The following is a 14,556-nucleotide window of genomic DNA, read 5'->3' as shown; positions in this document are numbered from 1 at the left end:
AATCTCTTTTTTTTTTTGAAGAAATATAAAAATATCTTATTTACCTTTTTTAAAATAAACAATCTCTACTAAACAGGGCCAAATTGTCAAATTTCCCAAACACACCAAACTAGATTCTCAGTTGTTTGTGAAACCACTCATGAATAAATAATTGAATTTATTCATTACATATGAAAGGGAGGAGGAAACCAGAGAAAAGAGGGGAGATATGCAAGAAACATAGAGGAAGCCTTAAGAGGTTAATTAACAAAATATTTTGAAATCATTTTAATTTAAATATTCAATTTTTTAAAATCATGTTCCATTTAGGAAATTTCTTTTTCAAATGGGTATTGACCATTTCTAGTTCAGTTTAATTTTAAATATTTAGTTCCTAGCATTATTGAACTACTTCTAATAACCATTTCTTATATAAATTATAAAATAGTCAAGAACTATAATTTTATAATAATACATGTTTCGTACCATGCCAAGACCAAATTTGGCCAAAAAACACCCTCCAATTTACAAAGAATTGTCATCAATTTTATAGACCACACCGTATTTAGTTGTCTAGATAACCGAAATCTCGTGATCTAATAATAGTTTTTTGATAAAAATCGAAATCGGACAACAATCAATAATCCACATCGGATATATTGCAATCGTATAATTGTTTTATGAGTCCATCACATGTCACTTATATAAAGGACTCTCCCCTTGGTGAAAGATATAACACCCTTAAGTGGTTTAGGTTAAACTCATAGGCTCTCCTCAAACCTTAATGACTTGAGTTTTGAAGTCCTCTCGGGTACACCGCCCTTCCGGTGAGTAAAAGTTGTCTTTTGGTCCACTTCCAATCAACATACAAATGAATGGATAAAAGATTTTATATGGTCATGAGCTAATAAGATAATCTTTTGTATTACAGTGAGTTTGTTAAAATCTTTGTGACCTTATGATTTTATAGAAATTCTAAAGTGTAGTTTTTGTAAAATTACGATGACTCAATATGATTTTGTCAAACTCGTCCTAAATTTAATCATGCAATGAAGGGTATTTGAACCATTCTACACCCATTGGAGTTTACTAATTTCCTTAGTATCCGCGTCTTATTCCAAATTCAAAGGTTGAACCAGGGCAGGCGGTGTCTATTTTTTCAAACAATTGGTATCTGTGAGTGAAGCCTTAACGGTTATGACTGACTTCAGAGTCTTTTCTTCTGACTCATTGCCGTGTTATTGATCCATCCCATCCCAGCTTGCAAAATTTGGCAAATATTGAAACTTGAAGAATTTCATCAACGTGTTAGCTAAGGCCAAACACCGCTTCCAAAATGGCCCCACCAAACCAAACAGCTGGCTGCATAGACTTGGAAAAGATATTATTATTTGCGCATTAAGTCAAAATAAAACACAAAACAAAACTATCTTCATATCTAATTTGCCAAATTTTCCAAGTGAATTACGACCAATCATTTTAGGCCTAGGACCCGACGACCTTATTTTTTATGAATAGAGTAAACCGTTAGAGCTAATGGCCAAATCAAGTGGGAGTATAAATTTATCTTTTGATTAGTTTTTATAACGAAAGTGTAAACTAAAGCCGGCCAATAAAATACTACTACTACTTACCATACATGAAAAAAGTCAAAATCCTTTACAAATGCCGATAGTCTTACTCTTAGAAGTGCAAGTTAACCCAATTATGATGGTTAACCCCATTTGTTTTAAAATAGCACCACGGTTTAAGGCATTAACTAATCTTCGAGCAGATAGAAAGATATTTGTTTTTTTGTAAGGTGAAAATATTGGTTTCATTCAAGTAAACTAAATACAAGGGGTGCTTATTTATAGTAAAGCATCAACAATGAAAGTAAAAAACTAGATAACTTGTGCTGCAAGTTATCTTATGAAAACAAAGTCTAAACTCAACTAAAGCAAAGCAGGCAACTCTAAACGACTCTAAAGAGAAATCCTGACATTTTTTTTAATGGGACTATCTCATAAATGTACTATTCCATGCATCAAATTTTTTAGGAGTGTTATGTTGTCAACTCTTCCAACGCCATCTTGGTAGAGAGAACGTCTTTCTATATTACATTATTAAATTTTAAATACTTGAATAAAAGAGTGGTAATATAACAAAACAATAATGCATGTTATAAAAAAGTGGTAATATAACAACAATAATGCATATTGGATAGAAGTGTGAAATTGATTTATATTGAGAATGTATATCATTTAAATCCTAGAACAATATATTCATTTTATAGTTTTTATTTGAAATTCAAATTTGAATTTATCGACAAAGTAGATAATAAGTATTCTCTCAAATTTTAAGAAAACCAAAATTACAAATGAGAGACTAAAATAACACTTTACTTAAAACTCTGAATAAAAACTCATAATGTGTTGATTTTTTTTTCAAAATTGTCTAGCGTACCAATCACAAGTTCATATAATTCCATTTTTAAGGTATTATCCGAGTTGACCTTGTGTGAACCCTTATGATTTTATCTTTTTTAAAAGTTGTCTCGTTGATTTGTGGAATATGTATGTTGTTTTCAAACTATCTTCAACTTTGATTTTTGAATATTGTGAAACTCTTTTTTATATCGAAACAAATAGTTTTAAACTTTCCTCTACTAAAAAGCCATCAAATTAACATGAATATCAAATTTTGCTAATCAGCTAGCTTGGTTTCTTTTATTTTACCTTGTTTGTTTTCGTTTTTCATTTTCTCTTCATCAGAAAATAAATAAATAAATAAGTTAAACAGAGCATATCAATAAAAATAGTAAAAAAATTAGTAAAGTTAATGCCTACAAATCTTCTTTTTGAAAAGAATAACAACAAAATCTTAAATTGTATCACTCTCATGCTGTTATTATCCAAAACATTTGACATTTGCTAAGCTCGTTTGAAATATGGACATAGGACAAAGTATTTGGAGTTTTTGAAATGTTTGAAATATGGACATAGGACAAAGTATTTGGAGTTTTTGAAATATATTACTCCGTAGTAGGCAGGACAAAGGATTTGGTAGATCAGTCACCTATTAATTAAATCACCACCCACTCCATTAATCAAAATACCAAATTAATCTAGAAATCTTAGTGTGAAACAAATTGATAATTTCTCCAATTTCCTAGAAGTGCCATATATTCCATATTCCATACTAGTAGTAGTAGTAGTATAGTCTGTATGTTCATTGACAAGGTTGACTATACATGCTTCTATACTTCAAAATTACAATAATGGTCAACTTTTTGCAGCAGTTAATTGTAATACGTAAAATTTGACATGTCTCTATCCCTAGTCAAAATAATTGCACCCCTCTCCACTATAAATTGAATGTGACAACCTCTGTTTCCAAATCACTAGCACTAACATTCTTGTGTCACATATATCAGCAAAAAAAAAAAAAAAAAAACCAATATGGCTTCCAAGCTATGTAATACCCTCTCAATATTTCTCATTCTTTTATCTGTCTCTATAGCATTTTCACAAAACACCGGTACTAGTCCAAATCCAATTACACCTATCTCACCAGGAGCAGCATGCAAATCCACCCCTGACCCAACCTATTGCAAATCCATTCTCCCACCTCAAAAAGCTAACGTTTATGATTATGGTCGATTTTCAGTCAAAAAATCACTATCACAATCTCGACAATTCTCAAACCTAATCAACAAATATCTCCAACGTCGCTCCACTCTTTCCACCACCGCTGTGCGAGCACTACAAGATTGCCAATCGCTCAGCGACCTCAACTCTGATTTCCTTTCAAACTCTTTTCAAACTGTTAACAAAACAACAAAGTTTCTTCCAAGTTTACAAGGAGAAAATATCCAAACATTGCTCAGCGCGATTCTGACAAACCAACAAACATGTTTGGATGGTCTTAAAGACACATCTTCAGCTTGGAGTTTTCGAAATGGACTCACAATTCCACTTTCTAATGACACCAAACTCTATAGTGTCTCTCTTGCTTTCTTTACTAAAGGTTGGGTTAATCCCAAAACCAATAAAACCGCCTTTCAAAATTCCAAACACTCTAACAAAGGATTTAAAAACGGGCGTCTACCGCTTAAGATGACGAGCAAAACACGCGCGATTTATGAGTCAGTTAGTCGGAGGAAACTTCTTCAGAGTGATCAAGTTGGTGAGGATGTTGTGGTGAGAGATATTGTGACGGTTAGTCAAGATGGAAGTGGAAACTTTACTACGATTAATGATGCTATTGCTGCAGCTCCAAATAAATCTGTTTCTAGCGATGGGTATTTTTTGATCTATGTTACTGCTGGTGTTTATGAAGAATATGTTACTATTGATAAGAAAAAGACTTTTTTGATGATGATTGGAGATGGTATTAACAAGACTATTATCACTGGCAATCACAGTGTTGTTGATGGCTGGACCACATTCGGCTCCCCAACATTCGGTAATTATACATTTCCAGTTCTATATTTTTTCATCAAATATATCAATATATTTTACTAAAACTTATATATTAAAAAAAACTTTATTGTACCTAAAAAAAACTAAAACTTAAAGACATTTTTACTGGTTAAGATTCTCTTCATTTCTTATGAGAAATAATTTAACTATTGTGGGGCTCACACATAATGGAGGGATTCATTCTGTTTTTTTATATTGCCCTAAAATATGTCAAAAACGATACACTATTACTGCCTCTGTTTTCAATTTAATAATTCTCTAGAGAGAGAGAAAAAATTCTATAAATATTAAATGTAACTATCATTGAAAATTCTTGTCAAAAAAAAAAAACTATCATTGAAAATTATTAGATAATTATTTTCAAAATGTAACATTAAATTATTTTGTCTTGTGAGATAAAAAAAAAAGTCAAACATTTTATACGTTTATGCACAAAAGGAAATTTTGTAATAAAACAAAAAAAAATGTAATAAAACACACAAAATATATACATTAGCGGTACATCCAAACATTTTTTTTAACATACCTGAAAAATATTATAAAAAAAAAAAGTTTTATAAATAAAGACTGAGGTACATAGCTAGAAAGAAAAAAATCAAACATCAAGTAAAGATTTTATATAGGAACTAATTCTTGTTTTAAAAAAATTGAATCATTTGCAAAGAACGTGTATCTAATCAGCATTTTATGAATGTTGCAGCTGTGGTTGGGCAAGGATTCGTGGGTGTGAACATGACCATTCGTAACACAGCAGGTGCTGTGAAGCACCAAGCAGTGGCACTTAGAAACGGGGCAGATTTATCAACATTTTACAGTTGCAGTTTCGAAGGGTACCAAGACACGTTATACACACATTCACTAAGACAATTCTACAGAGAATGTGACATTTATGGAACAGTAGATTTCATATTCGGAAATGCTAAGGTTGTTTTCCAAAATTGTAACCTCTATCCACGTCTTCCAATGAGTGGACAATTCAATGCAATCACTGCACAAGGAAGAACAGATCCTAACCAAGACACAGGTACATCAATCCACAACTGTACAATTAAAGCAACCGATGATTTAGCTTCTAGCAATGGTGCTGTTTCAACATATTTGGGAAGACCATGGAAAGAGTATTCTAGAACGGTTTACATGCAAACATTTATGGATAATGTGATTAATGTTGCTGGGTGGCGTGCTTGGGATGGAGAATTTGCATTGAGCACATTGTATTATGCTGAGTTTAATAATACTGGGCCAGGCTCTAGCACTGATGGTAGAGTGACGTGGCAAGGCTATCGTGTGATTAATGCCACGGATGCAGCTAATTTTACGGTGGCAAATTTCTTGCTTGGTGATGATTGGTTGCCTCAAACAGGGGTGTCTTACACTAATTCCTTAATTAATTAATTAATGTCTTAATTAGACACATAGTACTATATACTACTACTACAACATTGACACATTCACTTTGTTCTTTTTCTTTTGGGTTTTCTCCTTCCACTATAACTACTTTGTAAAATAAGTTGGCGATTGCTTGTGTAAATTGTACATGATCATGCCGACAAATGTTGAATTAAGCAAATTGTTTCGTTTCATTTAATTAATGTGATTTTGTTATAAAAGCACATTTTGATTACCGTGTGATTGTCCCTTTTCACAAACAATTATTGAGTAGCACTTTGTCTCTTGGTACAATTATTAAGATCAGCTTTTGTGCATCAACCCCGGATATTGACTTGTTCAATCATTAGTAGTTAATGAATAAGTCAAACTGAAGATATATCATTAACGCGTCGGCCATTAATTCCCCGTAGTATTGACTTGTTCACCCATGTCCCTTTATTTGATTTTACTTTCTCCCTTTCATCATGCAAGGACAACTTTTTTATGAGGTGTTATCATACTACCACCATTACTAAATAAAAGTTTTTTTTATCGATATATTTTGGCACAAATGATCTATAACGTAATAAACATTTGTTGAAAAATGTCAATCTTTTATATGAATCATAGTTAGCTCAAAGATGTTATAGCACCTTCAATTTAATGGTGCAACTCAACTTGAGTATTTTGAGTGGACTCTTTCTTTTTCTTCAATAGTATAACTTTGAAAAATTTATGTTAGTTCCCACAGCTTTTACTAACATATTAACATTTTAACTAGGTTTGATTTTATCTGCATTTGTTAAATAAAAAACAAGCAAATCTAATAGTTTTTTTTTTTTTTTTTGTAAAAGTACATTGCTTACTTCCTGAAGTTACGGTTCCGCCAAGCTATAGTTCTCTTGCAGAACTCCACTCAAATTTTTTATAAAAAAAACCTAAGTTTGTGTAATTACAAGTCAAAGAACTCAATTTGGGCAGTACCACCAAAGATGCTATTCATCCCGAGATATTTTATCCCGAGAGAATCACGAAAAGCATTAAGCCAATTAAACTTCTTTATCAGCGGAAAACATGGGATTCATGGGTGCAATTTAGGAAATGCATAGAAATAAATAAACGGTCGGGAAATATTCGGTGGATTTTCTCTCGCGATAAACATCAATTTCCGTCGATGTTTTATAGTTTTTTTAGCAAAAAAAAAAAAACTTTATTATCCACGATAGGGACTTAAGGGAAAAAAGATGATTGCATATTGATAAAGTCGGTGAAAAGTAATTATTTATGTGAATCAAAACTTTCAAAATTTGAATGAAGGATTCACTATGCCATAACAAAACTATATATCAAAGCAAATCCTTTTTGAGTGAAATCTTATATTGGGGTACGTATCTTAACAAACAATTGTTGAGAAATAATGTCAATCTCTTAAATGAATCATAATTAGCTTAGGGATATTAGTGTCTCGAGTATGAACATAGGACAAGTTTTCCTGTTTGTTTTGTTTTACATTCTTCTCACATGACAAAATAAAATAAAGACAAAAAGTTAACAACACTTTTTAATACTATAGAATCATATAAGATTCACATAAAGTTTCACAAGGATATGAGCGTGATCAATATAGCACATAGCAAAGATGATTTAAATTACACTTTGCTTGGTTGGGCAGAAGAAGTACGTTTAGGCAAGGCCCTGGTAATAAGAACAACAATGTTGGTGAGTCTGCGGAAGGTTCTACTCTTGACAGACAAAACATCATCGTTTCCAGGAATAGAATTATCGCAGGTAGTAATAGCAGCCAAAGCAGCCTTCAACCATTTCTGACTATCAACATCAGATTCAACCAACAAAGCAGCAATAGTGTCTTCAAGTTGAGACTCAGCATCCAATATATTTTCTTTGCAATCAGCCAAACCTTGTTGAACTTCAGGGTCTAAATTAGCATCATCAATCATTGATTTCACGTCGTTTAACATTGCAGAAGCATTTCTAGCAGCAACTCTTAGTGCTATAATTGCCAAATCATTAATGTCGTCTGCGTTTGCGGATTTTGGGTCGGACGAGAGAACTTCAACACAGAGGTCGCTGTTTTTTTGTGCTAGGGCGCATACCCTTGTGATTAAATCTTTACCTTTGGTTTCTTGTGCGACTGTTTGGTGTGCCAATACAATCACACAGATAACCAAAACCGAGAAGAGTTTTGTCATGATGTGTTTTTTTTTGTTGTCTCTTATTTTTCTTGTTCTTCTCGGAGTTGCGTTTTTATTGATTGTTGTGTGCAACCACGAGGAAATGGTAGAGGAAGGTTTCATGGTTTTATAATGGGAGAGAGGTACATTTGGTGTCCAGTGATTTGTTTTTTGCTATAATAGGAATTTGTTTGTTATTCAATACCCTTAATTTGGAGGAAGATCTTTACCAAAAAATGAACCCTTAATCGCACTCTACGCTCAAGGCATTGTACATCCTTAATTTTGACCTTACATCCTTTTTCTATTTTTGGTGATTGATTTAGATTGCACGTTTATTTATGGAAAGTATATTTTGAGTTAAACAAATTTACGTTAATTATTTTTATAAGAAATGGAAAAAGTTATATAAAATATGTTGTACAAACTAAATAAAAAAAACATACTTATGGGTATCAAAGTTCTTCTAATTTTGCTGAGTTGGTGACTTGGTGGAGGGCAGAATGAAGATTATGTATGCGGTCAAAGGTCATATATGACATTGCATTGTTATTGCAATGAAATTCAAGAAAATTTGGTGAAAATTACTGAGGATCAAATGATAGTTGGAAGTGATTGTGTGTGTGGCTTTAGAAGTGATGATGACAAAAATCAAATGTTTATAATGATCTAATGATTATGATTGACTCACTATAAAAATTGTTTACACTAATAGTATTAAGAATGTAGTGAAAGAGAGAAAAAGATTCATTAACTTGTAAAATGAAGTACATCAAGTATATATACTAGGTTTATTGTACTGCATGAAATGTAAAAGTACTACAAAGCTAAACTATTGTACTGCATCAGCTTGTAACTTGTCCTGCAAGTAAGTTTTGTCTTCATGCTTAATATCCTTATTATCTCCGTTGTGTAATAGCCCCCCATAAGATGGAGGTTGGTAGATGTATAACAATCCCAGCTTGGAAAGTAGAATGTTGAAGGGTTGTGGAAATAAGGATTTTGTAAAAAAATCTGTCAACTGATCATGGGTAGTAACTGGCAGAAGCTTGAACAGGCCAGCATGAAGTTTTTCCCTCACAATTTGGCAATCAATCTCAAGGTGTTTTGTGCGTTCATGGAAAACAGGGTTGGCTGCAATGTGTATGGCGCTTTGATTGTCACAATACAATACAGGAAGCTTCACACAATCAATATGAAGATCTTTGAGCAAGTATATCAACCACTGAAGTTCACAAGTTGCAGATGTTATTGCTCTATATTCAGCCTCTGAAGAAGATCTGGATACAGTAGGCTGCTTCTTTGTCTTCCAAGATATGAGGGATTGACCCAAAAAGAAACATTGTCCTGAGATGGAACGCCTGGTGTCTTTATATCCTGCCCAGTCAGCATCAGTATAACCCTGAATGTGTAAACTTGAGGACCTGGGGAAGAAAATTCCACGACCTGGTGAACCCTTGAGGTATTTAAGGACCCTCAAAGCAGCATTGTAATGGGTTTGTGTAGGTTTATTGAGAAATTCACTAAGTTGCTGAGTGATGAAGGTAATATCTGGTCTGGTTGTGTTCAAATATATCAATCTTCCCACTAGCCTTCTATAAGCAGAAATATCAGGGAAAAGAGGATAAGTATCATTGTGAAGCTTGATTGAAGGATCAGAAGGTGTGCTGACTGGTTTTGCACCAAGTAAACCTGAGTCAATCAATAAATCCAGACAGTATTTTCTTTGGCACAAAGTAATACCCCCTTGAGAATGAGCAACCTCTAGGCCCAAGAAATACTTCAATTTACCAAGATCTTTGATTTTGAAAGCTTGATTGAGAACATTCTTGATAAAACTAATCTCAGCAAGAGAGTCACCAGCAAGAATGATGTCATCTACATAGACAAGGAGCACTGTAAAACTATCAGAGACCTTCTTAGTGAATAAAGAAGCATCTGAAGTTGCCTGTTTCTAGCCATTGGTGATGAGAAGGCCAGTTAATTTTTCATACCATTTCCTACTGGCCTGTTTGAGACCATAAAGGGATTTAGAAAGCTTGCAAACTTGATTGGGCTTTGAAGTATTAACACCTGGTGGTATAGTCATGTATACATCTTCATGAAGATCTCCATGAAGAAAGGCATTGTTTACATCTAGTTGATGTAAAAACCAGTGTTTAATGGATACCAAAGCTATAACCAATCTCACAGTTGTTACTTTTGCAACAGGTGAAAAAGTATCAAAGTAATCTAAGCCTTCAATCTGATTATATCCCTTAGCTACCAAACGTGCTTTGTATCTCTCAATAGAGCCATCAACATTGTGCTTCACTTTATAAACCCATCTGCACCCTATAGGTTTAACTGATGAAGGAAGATCCACAATTTTCCAGGTGCCAGTCTAAGCAAGAGCATTAAGTTCAGTCTGCATTGCTTGTCTCCAACAGTCATGTTTGATTGCCTCAGCATAGGATTTTGGTTCAGTGTAGGAAACAAGAGACATAGCAAAAATGGAATGAGAGTTAGACAAATGTGTATGAGAAATGAAATTGGAAATAGGATACTACAATTACTTGTATTTGCAGAAGAAGTATTAGGTGCAGTACAAATATAGTCATGTAAATATGCAGGAGTAGTTTTATTTCTAGTGGAAACTCTAAGAGGGACAGGAAGAGGTGGGGGTGATGGAGAGGATGAATCGATGGGAGAAGATACAGGAGGAGATAAAGATGATGGAGATGTAGGAGGAATGTCAGGAGTTAAAGGAGATGTGGATGGAGAAGTAGGGTTTAAGGTGAATAAAGGACATCTGTGATATGAAAATGAGGAGAAAAAACAGCAGTACCAGCATAATGAACAATGATGGCAGTACCATTAGGTAAAGTAACATGCATTGGTTCGATTCTATGGAAAGAATGAAGCAAATGTAAAGAAGAACAAATGTGTTCATTTGCTCCTGAATCAATAAGCCAATAATTGGATTGAACATGTAAAGAACAAGAAATCACAGTGTTTATACCTGAGGTGAAGGATGGAATTGAGGAAGTGATGTAAATTGTACTAGTAAGGTTGGGACTAGTTGCTGGAGGAACCAAAGATGATTGTTAAAGCAAAGTAACCAGATGACCATACTGCTCCTGAGTCAAACCAGTTTGAGAAACCATGGAAGATCCTTCACCAACTGATTGAGAGTCAGTTATACCTTCAGAAGCAACAGCATTTGAGGAAGCATGAGGTTTGTTGGTATTGGGAAAACCATGCTTCATGTAGCAAAAATCCACAGTGTGATTATTTCTGTGGCAAAAGGTGCAATATCTTGAATTATTCTTTGATTGAGGAAAACCAGAAGATGATTTTCCACGAGTATTGTTCTTTCATGCATCTGAAGCATTAACAAGAATGCTGGAATCTTCAGTAGGGACTGAAGCAGAAGTAAGTGCAGTATTGTTGCTCTTTTCTTGAACAACCATAGAATAAACCTTGTTTATGGAAGGGAGTGGATCCATGAGAAGAACTTGAGTCTTCACAACTGAAAAAGTATCATTTAAGCCAGTAAGGAACTGAATCACTTGGTCCTCCATGCGAAATTCTCTAGCAGCACACATAGATTCACAGCGACAAGGAAAAGGACAAGTGCAAACAGGCATGGGACGATGTGAATTGAGCTCCTCCCAAAGAGATTTCATCTCTGTGAAATAATCAAGGACAGACTTTGGACCTTGCTTGAGGTTGTTAATGGCAGAACGAAGTGAAGCAATACGAACTTTATCAACCTTAGAGAATCGTTCCTGAAGCTCAATCCAAACATCAATGGCGTATTCGTGAAATACAATGGTTTGCGCAATTTGCGGAGAAACCGAATTCAAAATCCAGGAGTGTATGAGATGGTTGCAACGTTCCCATGCACTACGATTCAAATCATCAAAAGGAGGAATAGGTATGGATCCATCCACAAAGGCAAGTTTGTTCTTCGCACCAAGAGCATGTTGCATAGAACGACTCCATGCGAGGTAGTTAGAACCGTTGAGAAGATGAGTAACGGTAACTGAATTAGGTCCTTCGCTTGGATGAACATAGAAAGCAGAATCAGTATCAGCTTGTTGAACAATAATTGGAGCTCGACGATGAGGCATGGTGCAAAAAGGAATGCATAAAAACTGGAAAATATGAAGAATGCGAAGAACAAAGCAACGAAGAAGATGAAGATCAAAATCACGAACAACGTGATTGAAAAGAAAAGAAGTATCTCAATACAAAATTGAGATCAAAACAAGGATAAAGAAAGAGGATTCGCAAAGAATCATGCGAATTTCAAAGAAAACGAGAAGGAAAACGAAGCTTGAAGCTCAAGCTTCAATGGCGGAAGCTAGGGTTTGGATCGTAACAAACTCTCTCAAGAAGAGAGAGAAAGAAACTGATACCATATTAAGAATGTAGTGAAAGAGAGAAAAAGATTCATTAACTTGTAAAATGAAGTACATCAAGTATATATACTAGGTTTATTGTACTGCATGAAATGTAAAAGTACTACAAAGCTAAACTATTGTACTGCATCAGCTTGTAACTTGCACTGCAAGTAAGTTTTGTCTTCATGCTTAACATCCTTAAATTGTAAAATTATTGTTAATCATGTAGTTGAATTAACCATTACTTTGATTGTGAATTGAAATAACTAGCTACTCAATTGAATTAATAACATTTTAAAATGTGATTAACCATGTTTGAATTTTTAAACTAGTTTTCATGTGGATGATTCTTACATCTCTCTCACATATGTGTTTGATCATGCGGTGCGAATGCACGGTTGGGATTGACGTGTTTTTTGGGCCACACCAAGATATGACTCTTGAGGTTATCCTCCTGCTGCATAGCCTCCTCAAGTTGGGGCTCGTGTACTGGCTCATGGTTGGAGACATGATAAGGCTTTGGTTGCTGAGACGGTTTGGGTCTATCACGTTGGCCTTCCTCAAACGCTCCTACCGAGTCAAGCTCATTTTGTTACCTCTAACACGGTTGAGGTGTGCGTCCATGTCTGAAATAAATCTAAATACATAGAGAAATTAAATTGATGAACAAAATTCAGAGATAGATCAAAATTCAACAGCTCAAAGCCTATTTCAAATTTTACAAGCCAAAACACTAAAGAACATGTTTCGGATTCTAAAATTCGAACACAACCACTACTCTGAAGAAAAAAGAAAAAAAAACGCAAATGAAACATCAAATGTTTGAGCATATGTGAACTAACCACATTTATAGAGGTCGGAAAGGTCTCACACTAAATGAATTCAAGCAACTTTACTTCAAAAATGGGACAATGTAGCAAGGTTAGGAATTGAGGAATTTTATGTTCGAAAACACAACTGAAAAAAATGAGAAAAGTCTGGGAAAATCTTTTACATTGACATGGTTTGAATTCTATAAATTAATGGTTCTGTATCTTTATGTTCACTTTCATTTGAGTTAATGTTTGAAATTTGTTACTCAGATAAGATTATACACGAATTCAATTGTAAATATACTCCATAAGTGCAATGGTAGTGTCTGATTTTGCATTGGATGCGTCTTTTATAAATAAAGGGTTAAATATGTTTTTGGTCCCTATAAATATGTCAATTTTTCGTTTTAGTCCCTCTAAAATTTTCCTTCAACTTTTAGTCCCTATAAAATTTTCAATCTTCACTTTTGGACCTTCTTTTAAAGTAAACTCATATGTAGAATTCATATTATTTAATAAAATTTTCCAGAAAAATTCAAAATATTATAAGAATCACTCCAAAAAAAATTCATAATTTTTTAACAAAACATGAATTTAATATGAATTTGTATATGTTTTAAGGTTAAAAATTCATATTTAATTTGTGTTTTGTTAAAAAATTCTAATTTTTTTTAGGAAATTTTTTTAGAATATTTTACACATTTCTGCATAATTTCATTAAAAAATACAAAAATTAAATTAAAAATAGGGACCAAAAGTAGTGATTGAAAATTTTATAGGGACTAAAAGTTGAAGGAAAATTTTAAAGGGACTTAAACGAAAAATTAACATATTTATAGGGACCAAAAACATATTTAATGTGTAAATAAAGCAGTGCATCCAATTAAACAAATGAAAGAATATGATAAAGATTTATCGTTTGAAAGGAAAAGAAGTGCTAGTCGCTTTAATTCAGTAGAAACTATAAGACCATCCACAATGCAGCACCCCATTTAGGTGATTAAATGGGTCCCGACTGTACACGTCATTCGTTTTATAATTAATATGTAATAAGCATCCATTCTCTCCAACCCAGCACCTCAAAATAATTATTAATTGGGTCCCAGCAATAACTCTATATCGTTACATTTTAACAATAATTTTTATACTCATTCATAATTATATAATTTTAAAATATTGAAAAAATTTAATTATAAATTATTAAAAAAACGAACATTTTTATTTTATTTTTATTAGTAATCAAGAAAAAGTTAAAACTTAAAAAACAATATAATATGAATGATGAAAAATTGCATATTTTAAATAACAACTAATCTTGTTGACTATCACTCCAAAAACGTTGCCAAATATG

At 33.4% G+C, this 14,556-nt stretch overlaps 2 protein-coding genes and 1 pseudogene across 2 annotated transcripts; 1 reads left to right on the top strand and 2 right to left on the bottom strand.

Moving 5' to 3' along the window:
* Positions 1-3,360: 3,360 nt before the first annotated feature.
* Positions 3,361-6,066, top strand: LOC146911058 (putative pectinesterase/pectinesterase inhibitor 41). The gene is made up of 2 exons (XM_085723764.1): positions 3,361-4,425; positions 5,143-6,066. The coding sequence occupies exons 1-2, from the start codon at positions 3,420-3,422 to the stop codon at positions 5,835-5,837; spliced, it is 1,701 nt and encodes a 566-aa protein (XP_085579890.1). The 5' UTR covers positions 3,361-3,419; the 3' UTR covers positions 5,838-6,066.
* Positions 6,067-7,217: 1,151 nt separating this feature from the next.
* LOC146911057 (Plant invertase/pectin methylesterase inhibitor superfamily protein) lies at positions 7,218-8,113 on the bottom strand. Its single transcript, XM_085724235.1, has one exon. The coding sequence runs from the start codon at positions 8,021-8,023 to the stop codon at positions 7,463-7,465; it is 561 nt and encodes a 186-aa protein (XP_085580361.1). The 5' UTR covers positions 8,024-8,113; the 3' UTR covers positions 7,218-7,462.
* Positions 8,114-8,837: 724 nt separating this feature from the next.
* Positions 8,838-12,120, bottom strand: LOC146911056 (uncharacterized; annotated as a pseudogene).
* Between the last annotated feature and the right edge of the window lie 2,436 nt (positions 12,121-14,556).

This window comes from Medicago sativa, chromosome 7 (assembly GCF_051527215.1).
Source record: "Medicago sativa cultivar Bolivia chromosome 7, Bolivia_mono, whole genome shotgun sequence".
NCBI classification, from domain to species: Eukaryota; Viridiplantae; Streptophyta; class Magnoliopsida; order Fabales; family Fabaceae; genus Medicago; species Medicago sativa.
Note: the sequence above shows the minus strand (reverse complement) of the source record. Positions and strands in the feature narration are given on the sequence as shown.

Coding starts and splice junctions, on each gene's coding strand:
- LOC146911057 (XM_085724235.1), bottom strand. CDS start 8,023: ATGACAAAACTCTTCTCGGTTTTGGTTATCTGTGTGATTGTATTGGCA.
- LOC146911058 (XM_085723764.1), top strand. CDS start 3,420: ATGGCTTCCAAGCTATGTAATACCCTCTCAATATTTCTCATTCTTTTA. Junction 4,426..5,142: donor ATTCGGCTCCCCAACATTCG/GTAATTATACAT, acceptor TGAATGTTGCAG/CTGTGGTTGGGCAAGGATTC.